Source organism: Penicillium lagena (assembly GCF_028827675.1).
Source record: "Penicillium lagena strain IBT 129212 chromosome Unknown utg000001l_segment0_segment0, whole genome shotgun sequence".
Taxonomy (NCBI): Eukaryota; Fungi; Ascomycota; class Eurotiomycetes; order Eurotiales; family Aspergillaceae; genus Penicillium; species Penicillium lagena.
In genome coordinates this window covers 3,349,089-3,368,376 of record NW_026623222.1, presented here as the reverse complement: position 1 = coordinate 3,368,376, position 19,288 = coordinate 3,349,089, and the positions used below count along the sequence as shown (strand labels likewise).

The window sequence follows — 19,288 nt, the reverse complement described above, 5'->3', positions numbered from 1 at the left end:
ACCCATGCCGTAGTTTAACTAGATCCAGATTGTTTGGCGCTATCTAGGCGGTAACGAGAGTATTTTAGCTAAGAGAATGCGCTCATAAATTCTTCTTGGGCTTGAACATGGGTGGTGCGAGAAAGCGATACCCGACCTAGCCGCTGCACACAGACCTGACCGGTCGCCGCATAGCCCTACCTCGGTCCTTTAGCAACCAGCATTATTGCTGTAAATACTTCTATTGGGATACTGCCCTGCTATCCCCCCTCTCGCTTATCACCACAGCTCAACTAGCTTACCCATTCTCTATCCACCATAGAATAACACCCGCAACGGCTGCATGCAAGACTGCAGTCTTTCTCGTAGTCAGACGTCATTCCACAGTCACAGTGTGTTATACCTTGGGCTTCGTCAAAACACTCCTCTTTTGCATTCGTCATTGTTTGGGCCTTTAGGCTATTGCGTGGGCTGGTTCGTCCTGCCCGAAACTTTGAAACCAACACATAATCCTCTTATTAGGGATCGCTTGAATGAAATTCCTTGGCTAGTCACCCAAAAAAAGTCCTACTGTTGCATAATAAAATTTTCTTAATTGGTTTTCCACTTTTCATTAATCGTATCCGATGAATATCTTCATTTGTACGAAACACTCAGAAAGTCAGGTTTCGGACAAGACGCATAAACATTAAAAGCTCGGGGCCAGCTACGGCCTAGTGTCCCTGAAGTGCTACTGATGCAGTTACAATTTTCCTATGGATAGTCCTACAGCAGATAGAAAAAGATACCAACCACAAGTTAACATTCCGGCAGGTATGTACAGACACAACAGAATATGCAGATTGTCCCACAAAAAGCGGGGAGGAATGACACAGACGAAACTTCAAAGCTAAGGAGGTATTCGAGGGGAAATGCACAAGACATCGTAGCGGATTAGGGGGAATGTGGGTAGTGTGTAGGGAAAAGAAGAGGGAAAACGAACAAGGGGCATGCTAAAAACGAGACAAGCATCAAAAACACAACGTCCAACCTTATTAGGAGAGAAAAGGTGGAATCTAAACACAAAAGGATTGGAGGTGAGGGACCATATACAGAGTGGTGATTTTCAAGGACCATATTCACTTCCATCGTAGCGCTTGCGCACTGCGGCACTCATGTTGCTTGGTGAGCGCTGGACGAAGTCCGATCCGTCGTCCACGCCCAGAGTGGACTGGTACATTAAGGCTTCTTGTGGCCAGTCGTCGATGTTTCCGCTCTCCTGGGTGCTGGGACGAATCGTTTCTTCCTGCACTGGCTCTGCGCCTGCGGGGACGGTGCTGAATTGCTTTTGGCTGGGCAGGGCGTCTCGTCCTGCTGAGGGCGACTCGGCGGTAGGGGCAATTGATTCATATTGCTGGGGATCAATGGGCGTGTTGACCATGTCAAAACTGAATCGGAAATCACGGTTATGGGCAGTTTCGGTTCCAGAGACAGGCTTTGTATATCCCACGTTGTGGTCATCGGCGTCCTCTGTCACGAGTGTAGCGGACTGAGGCTCTTCAATGTGAGGGAGACCGGGATTCGGCTCAGGGACAGGCGTGCCAGCAAAAGAACTGTCAGCACCAGGCTCCTGTGACAAGCCAGGTGAAGGCATATCCTGGTAGGAGCTAATTTGAGCCTGCTGTGTTGGGTCTTCAAGCACTATTGGAGCCGGAGATCGCGGAATCTCACTCTCGGGGTTAACAAGCGTCGACTTGCGCAGACTACTACCCATGGTGCTCCCGGGCTTGGAGCCTCGACTGACGCGATGCTGGGGCAGGTCTGCAAATGGACCATCCGCTCCGTCCGAGTCACGGATACTGAATTGAGCGATTGTCCGCAGCTTGCGGGTTACCCATGATGCTAGGACCTTGCCACGCTGCTTTTCGCCGAGGCGTGAGCGGGGAAAGTCACCATGAGAGACAAACGCGACAATGTCCACGACAACTTGGTGCTCGTTGAGGATGGCATCGACAATGACTGGGACAAGAGATGCCAGATACGCTTTTCGGGTGACTTCAACCACGACCACGATCAGACCGCCTGCTTGGAAAATCGCACATCCACCACCCACAATATTGCGGTGACATCTTTCGATTGAGCTTTCAATATCCATCGGGAAATGGCTGAGTCCGTTGACTTCGAATGTCTCACCAATTCCACCCAGGACAAAGAGAACTTGCATTTCGACAGGTTGCCCACCGGCGCCAATTGGCCGAGTGACAGTGTGAAGGAAGCCTAGATCGCCGGTGCGAATGTAGGGCACGTTCGGGTCACCATCCGCGACCCGACCATCCATACGTTCATTGTCAAATTCCTGCTTGGATCTGTAGAAGCCTTTGGCACATGCGTCGGACTGCACCCATATCTCGCCGTACTCTCCTACATGGGCCAGGGTGCAGGTTTCTGGGTTGACGATGGCAATCTGCGTGTTGACCGGCACCATTCCCGAGTCTTGGAGTAGGAGGGCGGTAGGGTCTGCGTCTGGGTCCACAGGATAGATTAGACCTCGGCGAAGACTTCGGAGATCCAGCCAAAGCTCAATCGGCTCGATGCACATATATGATCTGGTGACGATCATAGGATTGAGGACGTGTGAGTACACGATGTTGATCGCGGTGCGGTCCAGGGCAGCAGAAGCGAAGTGCAGGCGCACTTTTTGGTCTGCGTGGAAAACATTAACAAGTCTGTACGAGCTTCAGGGCAGAGAGATAGTGCATACAAATATCGGCTCGCGGCCGTCCTTCCGCGGAGATCATCAGGTTCTTCAGCTCTTGGAGCTGGAAGCCCTTTGCACCCATAACATTCATGGCGTAATCCAACATCTGGCTAGTGGCGTATGTGTCCTTGATCTTGTACCGTGAGAGAGTGACGAAGAGAGTCATCGGGTTCTGGGCAAAGTCGACAGGAGACACGAGGTATGTAGGAGCACCTAGAGTTCTCATTAGCCGGTGGAAATGTTTGACGGTCAGATCAAAAACTTACCAACGTAGATACCCATCAAACAGGTGTGCAGGAATCCGAGACCCAATGTACTGCGCACACTACCGAGCACCGGCCTCGAGCTTGTCATCTGGCACGTTTCCTTCTGCACCTTGCACATACCCATAATGGTATCATGGCCAATGGTCACAGAAATCCTACGCTGATCAGGTGTCCAGTACGTCCAGACCAGAGCAGGCTGGCCACCTTGCAGCCAGGTATCTTTCATGGTATATCCGAGCTCGCGGCATCCATGAGACTGCTTGGAGGGCTTATTCGTATTGTATATAGCAGGCACACCGATGCGAAGAACCTGTGCAGATTGCTTGACATGCTGGGATACGAGCTTCAGCCTCATGACATGATCGACCTCGGCGTTGACAATGATTGCCTTGACATTGAAATCGCTGATGACGTGCAGAAACGCAGGCGCGTCTTCTGAGAGGCGGTTCTGGTCAATGGGAGCCAGTGGAATGGCAACAACACCCAGACAGAAACAAGCATGAATGGCAAAGATATACTCCTCAGAATGGGTATACATCAACACCAGATGATCTCCGGGGCGGACCTTGACTTTGTTCTTCAGGTATGTTGCCACTGCAGAGACCTTCAGGTCAAATTTCTTCCAGGTGAGGCCCTTGCCCTCCTTGCCACGGCCGTCGATAGAGCAGTAAGCCAGTTCTTCGGCTTGGCGCGAGACTCGCCACTGGAGAAGGTCGACAATTGTCTTGAAGTTGTTCAGAGGTGTGGAGGTACGATCATCCATGATAACATCGCGGTAGTCGACGCCTGAGTACTGTTTCTCTTGGTAGGCGAGCATCTCTTGCCTCGACTCGACAGCAAGGGGGGGACCAAATACCGCCGACCGGGTCGACACCGACAGGTAGGTTCATCACTGCTCGCTCGACACCGAATTTGACATGCACAGCCTGCAGCGTACCGGCATCGAATTCTTTGCGACAGAGCATGTTGCCGATCTCCTGTCGACCGTTCTTGGTGACGCGCGGAAGCGAGTTCGGAGCCGTAAGGAGCACGCAATAAACGCGAAGATGATGTTCCTGATACAAAACCTCCATACATCTCTCTGCTAGAGACTCTAAGAGAACGGAGTCAAGCTGGCGAGGAGGCCCCCCAGAGGTTGTTGGTGCTGTTGAAGCCGCATAAGACTCTAGCACGATGACTGGAAGATGCTCGTCATTCACAAAAACATCGAAAGCTGTACAGTCGTGAATCTTTGGTACTTTCTTCAACAGACTGACAACCAGATGCTGAACGAAGAAATAGCGGTGTTCCGCAATCTCCTGCCCATGTTCAACCCACTCGACCTTCTGGCGGAGTCGGTCTTCATAGAGACCCAGCACAAACACCTTGCCCTCGATAACGCATCCAAGCAGACCGGTGCGCAAGAACTCCGGCTCCACAAGAACCGGAGTTGGATTGTTCTCCTCGAACTTGTAAGGGCGGGCGTGGAATATGGCTTCGGTGTGCTTTGGCAATGCCCAAAAACCGCCAGACAGAGAAGGCGAATCGACCCAGATCTCTCCAATGACATTGGGCGTACACAGAAGATTGGTTTCAGGATCGACAATGGCGAGAGTAGCGTCAGGGATGGGATAACCGAAAGAACCAACGCGCACAGCATGAGGCATACTAGCAGCAAACTTGCGAGCATTTTCGCCCATAGCGAGGACGACGACCTCATTGCTTTTCAGAGCCTCTTTGTCCAAGAGAACCTCTCCTAATTCGTTCTTCGAAGTCTCCTTGGGTTGTGAGATTCGGGACCCGCGGGACCCGCCGCCGAGAAGACTGCTGCCAAAGCCGGTATTGGTCTCGGACTTCTCGAATTTCGTGTCCTCTTTTTTGGAGTCAGAGTGAACCGCCGGGTCCATTTCATGGGTCAAGAGGCATCCCATGCGCTCTTCACCGCCAAGCCAATCCCGCATGCTAATCACCATGCCGCCATGTTCGGGCAAGCACAGCATTGGGGTCACAATCTCTCTAGCGCGCGGATTCCGCATGGGCCGCAGCCATCGGTCTGCCAAGATCTCGTGAAACTCAGAGTCCAAAGTGAGGGTGTCAATCATGCACATTTTAACGCTACTGAAATTGGGCTCAGAGTTCTTCTTGTAATGTCGAGTGGCCATGGGGTCCTGCTGGTAGTTGTACGCTGCAATCTTCAAACCAGAGTAGTCGGCAGCCATAATTGTTGCCTTGTATTTAGTGACAACGTGAGCATAGAGACCGGGCGTCTCCACAACTCGATCTTCAAGCCAAACGGTTGTGTGACCACCGTAGACGTTGAAAAGCACGGCCAGGATCATGCCAATGCCCTGTCGGGGGTCTAGGTAAGTGACGATAGTCTCTCCCTTGGCGTATTGTCTGGCACTCGAATCAGTGGGTGCAGCGGTCACGATAGCACTCAGGCAGGACATCTGGTGCATGATGGTCCGATGGCTCATCACCACACCACGCGTGTCACCTGTCGGGGCTCGTGCAAACTCGATATACGCAAGGTCTGGAACAACCAATGGAGGCGTGTCATCCTTCTTCTTCGGGTGGAAACTGCCGAATTCGTTGGTCTTCCACCATTCGACTCCGCGGGGCCAGTTCAGTTTCTGTGCAGTGATGTCACGTTGGAAGTTTTTAAGGTTGTTTTCGGTCGTCAGGGCCAAATGGGCTTGAGTGGATGTGAGCACCAGGTTCAAGCTCTGATAGTCATCCAATTTGTTGATTGGAACTGCAACAACGCCAGCAATGAAACAGCCTAAAAGAGCGACTGCGAACTCAATAACCTCGGCATCGCGGTAGATCAGGGCCACGCGATCTCCACGATACAGATTGCTCTTATCGCGAATCACTTGAGCAACTTTCTCGGCACGGCTTGCCAACTTTTCCCATGTAATGGACGCAATCTCTTTTCCTTTCTGGTCCAATACCCAATACGCCGGCTGCTTCCCATGCGCTCGAGCGCGATGCCGCAGCACTGTCGGAAGATTATCAAATTTGGACATCGGAGTGCTCTTATCATGCGGGTCATTGACCGAAAATGGAATATCTCGAGGCTCTAAAGGATGCAGGTGTTGGAGAGTTGGCGCATATTGAAGGTCCGAGGCGGGCATCAAAGGCGGGGCCATATTCGCAGTGGGTGAAAAGGCTTCTCCCGACTGAGAGTAGCGGTGGAACCCACCACCATAGCTCTCCCGATAGTCCTCACGCTGCTGGCCGGCGAAATCAGAGAAGAATCCCTGTTGCGAGTCCAGCATCGTCGACTGTCGCGTGGCTCCGCCCAACGCGGGGTCGTACGCCATAGTATCGTCCACGTACTCAGGATGGGCATTCGGGTTGAACGCATAGTTCTGGCTCAGCAATGTTGCCGTCCGCGAACCATCCTGGCCTTGTGATCCCGGAGGTGCTGGCTTGGGCAGGAAAAGGGAATCGTACGATGATGTTGACGGCATCCGACCAACCCCAACGTTATTTCTATCATACGACGCAGCTGGTGCTGGTGACGGGTTCTGCATGTCCATACTGCCGCGCTGGTCATATCCGAGTCCTCCGCCACTCTGCATGCCATCGAAACTGCCGGCATACGTCGGAGATACGAGACTGGGCTGACCGGATCGACTCGATGGCGCGTGAACGCTCAGAATAGCAGGCGGAGCCATGTTCGAGGGATTTGAGGTGGCTTCATAATCAGAATTCGAGTGATTGACGATCTCGAGGGGTTTGTTTGGGCCGAGGAATTGCGCCAGAAGCATCGAACGTCGCTTTTGGTATCTTTGATTTTGGTCAGTCCGATTGAGTTCGTGGACGGAATGATAATCACGGCGATTTTCCGTCCACCCAGCGATTGGATTGCGCCGTGGGGTGGCCGAAGACATCTGTCTGGCAGGAAACTGCTTACCCTTTCTCGGTGATATCGCCCTCCTGTCATGGAACCCAGCATGTCAGCGCATCTTCACAGGGACCAGCAGTGAGTACAATGCCTACCTCCAATTCCCGATCCAGGTCGCGCAGTGCGGCCTGGAGCTCGGGGCTCTCTTCCGCCATCAGGACGGTAGGCCTCGATTCGGGGAAGCGAACGGAGTGCAGCGGGGGAGGAATAGGGCGTAATCAAGGACGCCTCATTGCAGTCTGCGTCGTTCCAGACGCCAGACGAGGGGGAATGACTGGTGGATTGCGATCGTCTGGGGGAATTATAATCAGGAACAGCGGGCGACGTTCGATGGTCTTTGCTCGATGTCCAGCCTCCATTCGCGCTGAACGTCACCTGCCCGGGCGGTCAAGCCAGCCGAAGGCGCAGCTGAGACATGGACTCGGCGACTATCTATAGGAGAAGTGGTTCCTGACACCTCTACGCAGATATCTACTAGGTACTATGGACTGGGTTTCTAGCAGTGTGATGTTCCACAGAGGAATGGCAAATAGCAATGCTCACTACCTCGACTCTGTTCTCTACTTGGTCCATCCAGGGACGAAATTGATTCCTCAGGCACTAATCCAGTCAGCAACCACGTGACCCCACAAATCTTTAGCGAGTCTCTGCCGCACCGCTATTTTCGACCCGCCGAGAATCGAGCGTTCATCCCATCCAACAACACCCGGTCGACCACCTTTCCCACCAATCCCTCCCTCGACCACAGTCAACATGTCTGACAACGGGGATGTCGAGGTTGCGACCTACTCGGTCCTGCCCAAGGAGGTTCTGGCCGAGCAGGGTCAGGTCAAGCTGTTCAACAAGTGGAGCTACGAGGACGTCGAGGTCCGCGACATTTCGTTGACGTGAGTCGTTCTCTCGCTCTTCGTTCCCTGTGTGCGATTCGGCATTTTGCTTCGCTTGGAGCGAGACTTCGGATGGGGAAAGAACGAAGGCAAAAAATTTCAAGACTGATGACTGACTCCCGTTCTTCAGTGACTACGTGAACATTCGCCAGCCCGTCTACCTCTCCCACTCTGCCGGTCGCTATGCCGCCAAGCGTTTCCGCAAGGGCAGCTGCCCCATCATCGAGCGCCTTGTCGGTTTCCCTCCATTTTTCAGGTCTATAAAAGTGTTGCGACTAACTCGGTGATTGCAGACCAACTCGATGATGATGAACGGCCGCAACAACGGCAAGAAGCTCATGGCTACCCGCATTGTGGCTCACGCTTTCGAGATCGTATGTGAAAAACACTCATGTGGATGAGGTGGTTGCTAATTGTGTGCCCTCAGATCCACATCATGACCGACCAGAACCCCCTCCAGGTCGCCGTCGACGCCATCGTCAACTGCGGTCCCCGTGAGGACAGCACCCGTATTGGTTCCGCCGGTACCGTCCGTCGCCAGGCCGTCGATGTGTCCCCCCTGCGCCGTGTCAACCAGTCCATCGCCCTCCTGACCATCGGTGCCCGCGAGGCCTCCTTCCGCAACATCAAGAGCATCGCTGAGTGCCTTGCTGAGGAGCTGATCAACGCCGCCAAGGGCAGCTCCAACTCGTACGCCATCAAGAAGAAGGACGAGCTGGAGCGTGTTGCCAAGAGCAACCGGTAAAGGGATTGTGTTGGGTTTGTTCTCCGTTTGGTGCTCTGTTTATGTATCCGGAGTGGACGGGGGTTATACTAGGATTCAGTCGGTTGGCACGTTACCGCACTGGAGGGAGCACGATCCCACAAGAGCATGAGGACGGCTTTCGTTTCACTGTAGTTGCGGTGCCCTCCTGAAGACCTAGGGCCTGTAGGCCTCATTCCTAAAATGAAAATTTCTTTTCAATTAATCCTATCCACGTAGTAGTTACCGAGAAGGCAGTCCAGTCCGTAAGGGAATACAAAAATGAAAAAAAAGCGAGTTGGGTCAAAGCGAAGCCTGGGCCGCTTATCGATAGGCGAAGAAAAAAGTTTCGCCGGATCTCCCCCAACCTCCTTCACTCACCTCTCGTTCCCGCTGAATTGCTGCGCCGTACTCGGGCGCTGAACAGAAGAAAATGGTGAAAAGAAAGATCGGGGCCTTGGAAAAGGTCGAAGCAGACCTGTAAGTGGGCTTTCTTTGGGGTCGTCGCAACTGCCGCTCAGAAACTTTCGGTTCACGACACTGACCTCAACCTTGCGCTGCGCAGGCCCAATCTACAACACAAAATAAGGAGAGACCCCAAGTAAGTCAAATAACTCGGTGCTTTGAATTTAAAGCTAACCGTTTTGTGCTTCTAGATCCTACATTGAAGATTTCCGCGCCCAACACTACCAATATGAATCCCACCGAGAAATTTTCATGGCGGCGCCCTCCGCGGCCACTGATACTGGCGTGATTTCGCTTCGCGACCTCATTGACTTCATCTCTCACGTTGCCGACTGCTATCCGGAAATCTTGCAGGATTTTCCGCAGCAGTTGATTGACATGCTGATGCAACATCATCTGGTGTTGGAGCCCGAGCTGCGCGAAAAGATCGTGGGTAGTCTGATGCTTCTAAGGAAGAAAGATCTCATGGATTCGGCAAGGTATGGAATCATTGATCAGATGTTTGAATTCCGACGCTAACTAAAATTTCTACAGACTACTTCACACCCTGTTCCCTATTCTCATCTCGACACCAAGCAAGACTCTACGGGCGCTGCTGTTCCAGAAAATCCTTTCCGAACTCCGCACCGCCAACTCGAAGACCGTCAACCACAAGCTCAACCGGACTATGCAGACTGTGCTGTTCAACCTGGTCACATCGGACCGTACATCCTCCAAGGGTGTTTGGGCAATCAAGTTGACTCGCGAGCTGTGGAAGCGTCAAATCTGGACAGACGCCAAAGCCGTCGAGATTATGAAGGAGGCGAGCTTATCCGAGCACGAGAAGGTCATTGTCGGTGGCGTCCGTTTCTTCCTCGGTGGCGACAAAGAGCGAGAAGAAATGGAAGACGAGAGCAGCGATGATGATGCCATCGACGTTGGTCGTGTCAGGCACCAACTTGGAATTAACAAGAAGACAAAGAAGAAGGCCCGCGCTGCCCAGAAGGCGATTGCAACCGTCAAGAAGAAGGAGCGTAAGAAGAACCAGCCGCACCCGCTCAATTTCTCTGCCCTCCATCTGCTTCATGATCCCCAGGGTTTCGCGGAATCTCTGTTCTCTAAGCACCTTCAAAATACCAAGGCCAAACTGAACCTGGAGCAGAAGCTTCTTGTGCTGCAATTGGTCAGCCGTCTGGTTGGCCTTCATCAACTTCACATCATGCCTCTTTATTCCTATTTTCAAAAATACCTGACACCCCGTCAACCTTCTGTCACTTCATTTCTGGCATCACTGGCGCAGGCTTCGCATGAGCTTGTGCCCCCGGATGTTCTCGAACCTTTGATCCAAAAGATTGCAAACGAATTTGTCTCTGAAGCATCGGCCGCGGAGGTTGCTACCGCTGGTATGAATGCTATCCGAGAGGTTTGTGCTCGCCAACCGCTGGCGATGAATGAGGCGTTACTGCAGGATCTTGTCATGTACAAGAAGAGCAAGGACAAGGGTGTCATGATGGCTGCCAAGGGACTGCTCAGCCTGTACCGAGACGTCGGAGCGCAGATGCTCAAGCGACGTGACCGTGGCAAGGACGCTTCCATGGGCCTTCGGTCCGGTGAGAAAGAAGAAAAACGCTTTGGTCAGCAGGCACTGGGAGGGATCGAGGGTCTTGAACTTTTGGAGAAATGGAAAGAGGAGGAGCGACGCAAGAAGAACCTGGAGAAGGGTCTCCCATCTGATGCCGAAGATGATGACGAGGAAAACGAAGAAGACAATTGGGCTGCTTGGAATGTCGAGGATGACGAAGACAGCGACGACTCGGGTGACTGGATCAACGTGCAGAGTGACGTTGAAATTGACCTCAGCGATTCCGACGACGACAACGACAAAGCTCGTCCCGCCAAAAAGGCCAAGCAAGATGGTGATGAGAGCGAGAAGAAGGCAGATGCCGAACAAGAGCAGCAGAAGCTCAGCACTCTCGCAACCACCCGGATTCTCACACCGGCTGATCTAGCCAAACTAGCCGAGCTCCGGGCCCAAGCATCCGTCGACTCCCTCATGCCAGGCGCCAAGTCCCGTCGCCCCGGGCAGACCACGACCCGGCATGCCGACGACCCACTGACTGCCGAAGAAATCGAGGGTCTGGCCGCTCTCTCCGCCGCCAAGGCCACTCGCGAGGAGCGCATCGCTCACGCCAGGGAAGGCAAGACGGAGCATAAGAGCAAGGAGGCTAGGCGCAAGGAGCGCAAGCAGGAGCAGGGCAAGAGTACGACCAACAGGGAGAAGGCACGGAAGAAGAACTTCCTTATGACGCTTGGCAAGGCGAAGAGTAAGAATAAGCGCAGTCTTATTGAGACGCGTGCGGTCTTGAAGGCGCACCATGATCGACAGAAGCGTGGAGGGAAGAGAGGTAACGCGGGTATGTAATGGCTTTTTGTAGATAGTTTCAAAATATACCTTGGCATATAATTCCTGAACGATATTGTGGAGGCCGAGTACTATACTATGTATGTCTTTGTTGAGCCTCTGAGGTTAGAAAGACAATTCTGTGGTTCAGGCCAGTGATCGCCGTGTATAAGGATCGATTTGGCTATCGTACTTCGGGTTCGCCCTGACCCTTGTACCTGCATTATATTCTGTCTTATGTTGAATACTTTCAATAAGTACGGCTCAACTTTTATGGCCTGAGGCATAACTAATGCATAAATGCCTTACATAACGCCTTCGCTAAATTGAAACACGGAATCACATGACTGATTCGCGTCGCGTCCAGCCTCGTTCATTCTTATCGTTTTCAATTCTTATCTGCCTCGTTCCTCCCCCCTTGACATCTCTCCACGAGGAGGAAAAGGCTGTCTGCATCGGTCAACATGTCTTCCATCGACACCATGATGCCCTCCACCACCAACGTCACCCTGTCCAAGCGCCGGCGCTTCCAGCCCCCCATCACCAGTTTCTTCTCCTCGATGCCCTCCGACTCGACAGATTCGCACGCCTGCCCCGTCTCGCATAACCACTACTCCGCCGCGACCTTCTCAGCGCACCCCGTGGTCTCGCCAAAAGTCCAATCCAGTTTGCTAAACGTTGGCATGCGAGTCCGCAAATCCGTCGCCGAGGGCTACAAAACCGACTTGAAAAAGTTCCCGGCATCACCAGTGATCTCAGCACCCGGACCACAGAACATGCATATTGTCCACCCCCACAACAGCACGAGCTACGCCGAACTCGCTCCATTCTCCGGTATCTCCAAACACTCACGAGATGGGCCCTATGGCCGTTCCTCCGCCATCAATCCCAACCAATTCGTCGTCGACGACGACGGAGACGCCTTCTCCCTCCCGCCGAGCAGCCAGGAGTCCACGTCATCCTACACCACCTTCTCGGGTCTGGGCCAGAAACGGGCTCTCGATTCAGACAGCGACAGCGAATATTTCTTCATTGATGACGACACTTGTCCCCAGATCATGGATGCACGCCCTATCCTCTCCCCGGTCGGGGTGCAGCGACGGAATATGCTTGCCATGCGGCACCACCCGAACACCATGAAATCGTCTGCTATGGATACAGATGACTTTGAGGACGCGGTTTTCCTTCGCAGGCGGGAGGAGGTCGATGCTGATTATGTGCAGATGGACTGCGCTTGATTGTATTTTGGACTGTATTGGGTCTAGTCACTGGTTGGCATTTTGTTTTTGCTTTTTGGTGTACAACATCTTTTTTTCTCCCTGTCTTTTGGTTTGTTTAATCTTTTTCTTTTTTGTACAAATACCCACCTACAGGCTTGTGACTTTCAAGTGTTGAAGTCGAGCAATCTGCTTGGTCCAGCTCTTAGCCTTTCTATGTCTCTATTACAAAGAACATTGTTCCCTGTCTCTGATACGTAGGGAAACGAATATTCGACCCAAAACTCCATAAAAATTCTTCTATCGATCTAAAGACAACAAAGCAAGATGTGCAACGGGAAGTTGTGGTGCATGAGGCATGAGCTCCAAAAGGAAAGAAAAGTAAGATACAAGAGAGACAAGACGATGATGCTTCTGTACTCGAAAACAGAAAAGGGTAAACCCCCACAAATGCAAGATATGTATTACCACCAAGCCCAACAAAGGAATCAAAGCTCGTCTTTCCGATCCTCCTCCTCTTTTTCCTTGGCCGCCTCTTTCTCCGTGGCCTTCTTACCCTTGGCCTCGGACTGTTTCTTGGTCTTCTTTTTATCGTCTTTCGCCTTGGCCTGTCGCTCCTTCTCGGCCTTTAATTTGTCCGCAGCTCCGGTTTCCTTATCTGCAGCGGCGTCCATTTTCTTGTACAAGCGGTTCAGAACGCGTTCGAACTCCTTGATGCGGGAGTCGATGTCCGCCAGGGTCAGGACGGGGTCATCCGACTCCGTGAGCTTCTCCTGCTCGGCGAGCTTGTTCTCCAGCCAGGGATGGGCGTAATCGTAGGCCTTTGATAGGATCGAGAGCTCGGTAGGAGTGAAGAGTCCGTACGCCGGGCCGGTAGGCTTGGCCGCGGCAGATTTTTTGGTGGAGGTCGGGGATGACGAGGGGGAGTACGCGTCCTCATCGAGATCATCGAGTGGATCGCTCGAAGCGGCTGGGGTTGCGGTGGAAGAGGAGGTGCTGCTTGACTCCGAGAGCGAGGATGAGTATTCCTTCTCGGCTCCTTCGATGTGTTTCTGAATCTTCTCCAGCATTCCCTCACCATTTTGGATTAGATCCTTCAACAGCTTCACGTGCAGTGGGCGGCCAGAGCTCTCCTTTAATCGCTTCTGTGCTGGATCGACAATATCCTTCAGATCCTTGAGTTTCAGCTTGAAGTCCGCTGTCTTGGCGTGGTCGCTGTCCTCGTAGAGCCAGTCGCTGTGAGTGGCAATCTTTTCGGACAGAAGAGTTAACTGGTCTTTCTTGACAGCCTTGACAAACTCTTCGTTATCCACCAGATCACGGCTGCGGTAGATGAAAGACTCAAGTTCGTTCAGGGCTTCTTCGCGCAGGACACGATCACGGTCCGACGCATCGAACGCGGCCAGGCGGCCCCGGATTCGGGTCATCTCAGAAGCCGAAGGGGCCTTGGTTCCAAGCGTGGTTGACTTCAGGCTGATGGGAATGATCTCTTCCTTGGTCTGAGGGGTGGCTTTCTTGCTATCTTTGATGGCAGTGGTAGTAGAAGACTCGCTGGAAGTCGATGTTGTGGAAGACTCCGTCTCTGGCTCAAGCGTGATGGATTCGCTAGGTTCATCATCGCCGTCACCGAGCGGTTGCTGCTCATCCTTCTTGCCGAGCCCAAAGAAGCCCTTGACATCATCCACGACGCTGCCCTTCTTCTCGGACTCAACTTCGCAGCTGACAGTCCCACCGACAACTTCCGGAAGTCCGTCAACGGGGCTGAGGCGGATCGAAAACTTGGTAGTGATGTTCGCGGTCGAGCATCCAAAGGAATCCCGCAGTCGGGCCACGGAAGCCGTGAGATTTTGGGTCTGTACGCTCAGTACAGGCAGCTCCTTAGCTTGGTCGAAGAGCTGGTAGAAGCTGAATTCAAAGTCGTCCAGGTTCTTCACAGTAAGCTGCTTCTCTGGGCCCACGTGAGAAGTAGCTGTGAATAACTTCTGATTCCGCTCTTTGCCGTCGGAGCTCCATTTCAAGGCGATTGGATAGAAGGCTGCGTCGCTGGAACGGATATCCCTGACGCGGAAACTCGAGCTAAGAGCCGCGCCCTTAAAGGCGGCGCCAAAAACGGCCGCCTCATCGGCATTGACATTGGTCCGGATCTTTTTGGAGGACCCACAGACCGTCTCCAGTTCCTTTTGGACAAATGGAGTCCGAATGGCACCGCCGTGCAGAACAACCGAGTCAATGTCGCTCAGCTGCAAACCAGCGGCGGACACAGCCTGTTCCAATGGAGATCGTACACGGGCGGCATGTTGCTTGGCCATCTTCTCGAAGTTGGCACGGGTGAGCTTGTATTTGAAGTTGACATTCTCGTCATACAAGCCTTCAAAACTGGTGTGGGTTTCTGAGTTGGCACTCAAGACCTGGCGAATCTTCTCCGCGTCTTTCCAGAGTCTCGCCATGGTCTTTCCATGGGCCCTAACTTCAGCGGCGGTGACCTTGTCCTTGAGTTTCTTGTCCTCCACCAAGTGGGCAATCATGTCGTCAACAATAAGATCATTCAGGGAATCACCGCCGAGCGACTTGTCCCAGCCGGCTCCTTGAACATGAACCTCTTGAATAGTCTTGTTGTATTTGCCAACATCCTTCACCTGACGACTCTGAAAACGCAGGACGCTTGCCGTGGTCGATCCAGCGCCCATATCGAAGACAACATGATATTCCGGCTTCTCACCATTCGAAACATTGGGGAAATCGCGGCTGGTAGCGTAGTTCAAGCCAACCGCCAGTCCATCACTAACCATGGCCTCGATATTCAGACCGGCCAGCTCCACAGCTAACTCAAAGCTGCGCTTTTCTTCAGCGGTGTAGAATGCAGGATAAGTAATCACCACATCGCGAATATCCGATCCCGCGCCCGCCAAGCTGTCGGCATTGGCCTTGATCTGCTTAAGTTGCATCGCCAGGATCTCCTCAACCAAAAACGCATCTTTCTTCTCCGCGTCCCCAAGCCGATTACTGCGTAGTGCGACTGAAGTGCGGTCACCTGGAGAGCTTTCCAGCTTCAAGGCGGGAAACCGGCTCTGATAGCTCTGAACCGTCTCATCGTCGAACGGAAGCCCCAATAGCGTCTTCAAGTTGATATAAGTATCATCGGGATACCGAGCCGCCAGAGCGAGCGCATCACCACCGTAGAATCGCTCGGGGAAGAGGGCGTTGGGGTCGCGGGTTGGCTTGAATGCGACAGCTGCCGATTCCTTGCGCTTTGAGTCCTTGGTGAGGACAATCTCGAGCGGAATGCCAGGCTTGACGAGGGCGGCCTTGAGGTATTCGGTGCCGACATCGAGGCCAAGGACAGCTGAGCCGGCGGCGGAGGCTGGGCCGGCGAAGCTGAGGAGGAAGATCAAGAAGGGGAGGACGACGAGGGAGAAGATGGGAGAGGTTGGTGACCGGGACGCCATGGTCTCTGTGGTTGCCTCTCCGCTGCGGAGGTAGGCCAATTGTTCAAGAATTGATCTGCGGGATAAAGTCGGTCACAAATTGACCAGTCCGCCAGACGGTCCGGGTGCGTATATCGGTGATCGGCCTCGCCCAAACGGAGATAGCCCTGGGCAGCTTTGGTGGATTAGGAAAGGAGAGTCCAGGTAGATAAAATGTGCCGCTGGACAAGAATTAGGCCATTGTCAGAAATGCCACTTGGCAAGTTGGAGCTCCTTCGATGAGGGAGACCGACAAGCTGGGAGGACACGTTTGAGGTGCAAACTTGCCAAAAGCGGTATGTTTGCACTCCCCTTATCCACTGCCGGACAGCCCTAGGAACTATACCCACGACATGAAGTAGAGGAGCATCCTTATTACTCCTAAGGGCCTACGTTGTCTACTTCCTGACTGCTGATAGGCAAGTACGCACGTCTTGATTGGACGAAACACTCGACTTTGCCGAAGAATAATATGGTTCTTGAAGAACGAACTCTATAATCACCCCGGAAGAACACCCTACCAGTCTACTAATAATGTGAGTATTAGCTATTCTGTCTCATTCGATTATACTTTTTCCTGATGAGACAGAAAACTACGCCCAAAAGAGCTGGTAATGGAAATAACTAAACGGACACATGCTTACCAATGAAAAGCCATCGTGGTGAGATTTGGCCCCAAACGCCGACTGCGTCATGCTTTCCTGAGGTTCCTGTACTTAACTACGAGAAGGGACTGCATTCCCCCGCTCGCCCTGTAGACTCTGTAAATACGCTCCTGTCTGATTTTCGCCTGATCCCTTACAAACACAATGAAGCCTATCACGATCTGGCTGACCCGTAAGTTCCAGATGAGAGACACACTTCGGCAATGTTCAAAGAACTAACAACAGAACAATCCAGCGCCTGGGCCAAACCCATGGAAAGTCGTCGTTGCCTGCCACGAACTTGACATTCCCTATGTGATTGAGTCATTCAAGTTCGACGACGTCAAGAAGCCGCCCTTCATCAACATCAACCCTAACGGCCGCGTGCCCGCCATCGTGGACCCCAACACGGGTCTCACGCTCTGGGAATCCGGCGCCATTTTGCAGTACCTCGAAGAAGTGTACGACACAGAGAAGCGGCTAACATACACGGGCCTGCACGAGCGCCATCTACTGAACCAGTGGCTTCATTTCCAGACCAGCGGCCAAGGCCCCTTCTTCGGACAAGCGGGCTGGTTCACAGTTCTGCACCACGAGAAACTCCCGTCCGCGATTGAGCGCTACCAGAACGAGGTGCGCCGCGTGCTGGGCGTGCTGAACGGCGCGCTCGAAGGCAAGGACTGGCTCGTGGGCGACCACTGCACTTTCGCGGACATCGCGTTTCTGCCGTGGAACAACCGCCTCGATACGCTGCTTTTCCCCGCGCCTGGCGAGGACGTCCTCGCGCCCTGGCCGAACGTGCAGGCTTGGCAGGCCCGTTTGGAGGCGCGGGATTCTTGGAAGAAGGCTATGGAGATTCGGGATCGGCTTATGGATGAGCAGGGGTTGCAGCCCAATGGGATGCCGAAGGGGATTAATAATATTAAGGAGTATGAGGAGTTTATGGCGAAGGAGGCGGCTAAAGCGGAGGGTAAAGCCTAGGCGGTGGAAGAGCACCTCCAATGCGTATTCGTTAGGTGTTTTGGATCCTCGTTGAATAATGGAGATTCGAATAGCAAGAGCCTCAGGCCCTGGTAGTGTTTTGCACACTGGATCTACTAGAATAGAAAAGGCGATGGATTCATATCAACGATATAAACCGCACGAGATGATCTTGTTGGAATGCACAGACTCTAATAATAAACACATTGAATTAAGGTCAACTATATAAATTAATTCATTACTAGCCCTCCGTCGTGAACTCGGATCAGGCAGTCAGCAACTCGAAGAAGGAATTTTTTTTCTATGGGTTTTCGTCGGGCGATGTCTCATCCATTTACCACCAGTATGTTGACCAGAATATCAGCGCGGAATCATAGCATGTCAATCCCAATCCCAACCCCAATTCCAAATCAGGACGCTCGTTCCCATGCTTAGAAGAAAGCCATGAGCATAGCCAGACCGGGGATGACGCCAGCCAGCGACTTCTGGTACAGAGGCGCGGCGGCGTTGTAGGTCGGGGACGCGCCGCTCGGAGAGGACGGAGCGGCCGGGGTGACCGAAGGAACGTAGGGGGTCGAGGTGGCGACGGGGACAGAGCTGGCCGGGACAGACACTGGCGGGGGCACGATGGTGACCGGGGGAATGACGCAGGTGGAGGTCTGGCTTCCAGTGACGATGATGGTGCTGGTCTGGGTCATCGTGGTCGTGGTACCGCTGATGGTAGTGGGCACCACGGGGCAGGTGGTGGTGGTCCAGGTGGTCCAGATGGTGGTCCAGGTGGTCTTGGCAGGCACAGTCACGGTAGGACCGCAGCCACCAGTGCAGGTCACAACGGTGGAGGTGGTGATGGTCTTGGTCGAGGTGACGGGCGAGGTCACGGGGACCGAACCACTAGTGATAGTGGTGACGGAGACTGCACATCATTGTTAGCCATTGTGGGAATCCAGGAGAGTAGTTGATATACATACAGGGGCAGGTAGTGGTAGTCCAGGTGACGGTGATGGTGGTCGTACTCGGGGGAGTAGTCACAGCGGGGGTAGTGGTGGTGTCGCAAGGAGTAGTCGAGGGAGTAGTGGTCTCGTAAGGAGACGACGAGGGAGTAGTGGTCTCGTAAGGAGGCGACGAGGGAGTAGTGGTGGTGTCGCAAGGAGTCGTCGTGGGAGTAGTGGTGGTCTCGTAAGGAGGCGACGTGGGAGTAGTGGTGGTGTCACAGGGAGTCGACGTCTCGGGAGGAGGAGTGGCAGTCTGAGTGTCGGTCTCGCAAGGCGTAGTCTCACCACCACCACCGTGACCCCAACCACCGCCGTGGCCCCAGCCGCCGCCGTGGCCCCAGTTCTCATCGCCACCGTTGCGGGCAGCTAGAGCGGAATCATCAGCAACGTTGGGCAGAGCGCTGGACGAGACCAGGCTGGCGGCGTAGAGCAGAAAGACAGAGACGGCACGCATGTTGTCGAGTATGTTGTCAATAAACGAAAGGCTATAGGACCTGTAACGAATGGAGGTTCCTAAACGGGAAAATAGAGCGGTTCGAAAGTAGAAGAGAGTGAGGATGGGCCAGAAAAATGGCCCGGCGGGATGACAGGCGCATTTATGTACCTGCCCGGACTAGACCCAGCGTTCGGCTGGACGCGAGT

General features: G+C 53.3%; 7 protein-coding genes across 7 annotated transcripts; 4 read left to right on the top strand and 3 right to left on the bottom strand.

The window, feature by feature from the left end:
* Positions 1 to 1,084: 1,084 nt before the first annotated feature.
* On the bottom strand, positions 1,085 to 7,029 carry N7510_001464 (putative AMP binding domain protein; the record flags this gene model as incomplete). Its single annotated transcript, XM_056973391.1, has 6 exons — positions 1,085 to 2,661; positions 2,720 to 2,929; positions 2,983 to 3,783; positions 3,839 to 6,756; positions 6,884 to 6,906; positions 6,970 to 7,029. 6 exons carry the CDS (start codon positions 7,027 to 7,029, stop codon positions 1,085 to 1,087), a joined length of 5,589 nt encoding a protein of 1,862 aa, XP_056838508.1.
* A 598-nt stretch (positions 7,030 to 7,627) lies between these two features.
* N7510_001463 (40S ribosomal protein uS7) lies at positions 7,628 to 8,506 on the top strand (the record flags this gene model as incomplete). The annotated part of the gene is made up of 4 exons (XM_056973390.1): positions 7,628 to 7,761; positions 7,892 to 7,994; positions 8,055 to 8,135; positions 8,189 to 8,506. The coding sequence occupies 4 exons, from the start codon at positions 7,628 to 7,630 to the stop codon at positions 8,504 to 8,506; spliced, it is 636 nt and encodes a 211-aa protein (XP_056838507.1).
* Positions 8,507 to 8,936: 430 nt separating this feature from the next.
* N7510_001462 (SDA1 family protein) lies at positions 8,937 to 11,369 on the top strand (the record flags this gene model as incomplete). The annotated part of the gene is made up of 4 exons (XM_056973389.1): positions 8,937 to 8,983; positions 9,069 to 9,104; positions 9,160 to 9,447; positions 9,503 to 11,369. 4 exons carry the CDS (start codon positions 8,937 to 8,939, stop codon positions 11,367 to 11,369), a joined length of 2,238 nt encoding a protein of 745 aa, XP_056838506.1.
* Positions 11,370 to 11,812: 443 nt separating this feature from the next.
* On the top strand, positions 11,813 to 12,586 carry N7510_001461 (uncharacterized protein; the record flags this gene model as incomplete). The annotated part of the gene is made up of 1 exon (XM_056973388.1): positions 11,813 to 12,586. One exon carries the CDS (start codon positions 11,813 to 11,815, stop codon positions 12,584 to 12,586), a length of 774 nt encoding a protein of 257 aa, XP_056838505.1.
* A 467-nt stretch (positions 12,587 to 13,053) lies between these two features.
* N7510_001460 (Hsp70 family protein) lies at positions 13,054 to 16,011 on the bottom strand (the record flags this gene model as incomplete). Its single annotated transcript, XM_056973387.1, has 1 exon — positions 13,054 to 16,011. One exon carries the CDS (start codon positions 16,009 to 16,011, stop codon positions 13,054 to 13,056), a length of 2,958 nt encoding a protein of 985 aa, XP_056838504.1.
* An 827-nt stretch (positions 16,012 to 16,838) lies between these two features.
* N7510_001459 (glutathione S-transferase family protein) lies at positions 16,839 to 17,654 on the top strand (the record flags this gene model as incomplete). Its single annotated transcript, XM_056973386.1, has 2 exons — positions 16,839 to 16,866; positions 16,930 to 17,654. The coding sequence occupies 2 exons, from the start codon at positions 16,839 to 16,841 to the stop codon at positions 17,652 to 17,654; spliced, it is 753 nt and encodes a 250-aa protein (XP_056838503.1).
* A 431-nt stretch (positions 17,655 to 18,085) lies between these two features.
* N7510_001458 (uncharacterized protein) lies at positions 18,086 to 19,100 on the bottom strand (the record flags this gene model as incomplete). Its single annotated transcript, XM_056973385.1, has 2 exons — positions 18,086 to 18,567; positions 18,623 to 19,100. The coding sequence occupies 2 exons, from the start codon at positions 19,098 to 19,100 to the stop codon at positions 18,086 to 18,088; spliced, it is 960 nt and encodes a 319-aa protein (XP_056838502.1).
* Between the last annotated feature and the right edge of the window lie 188 nt (positions 19,101 to 19,288).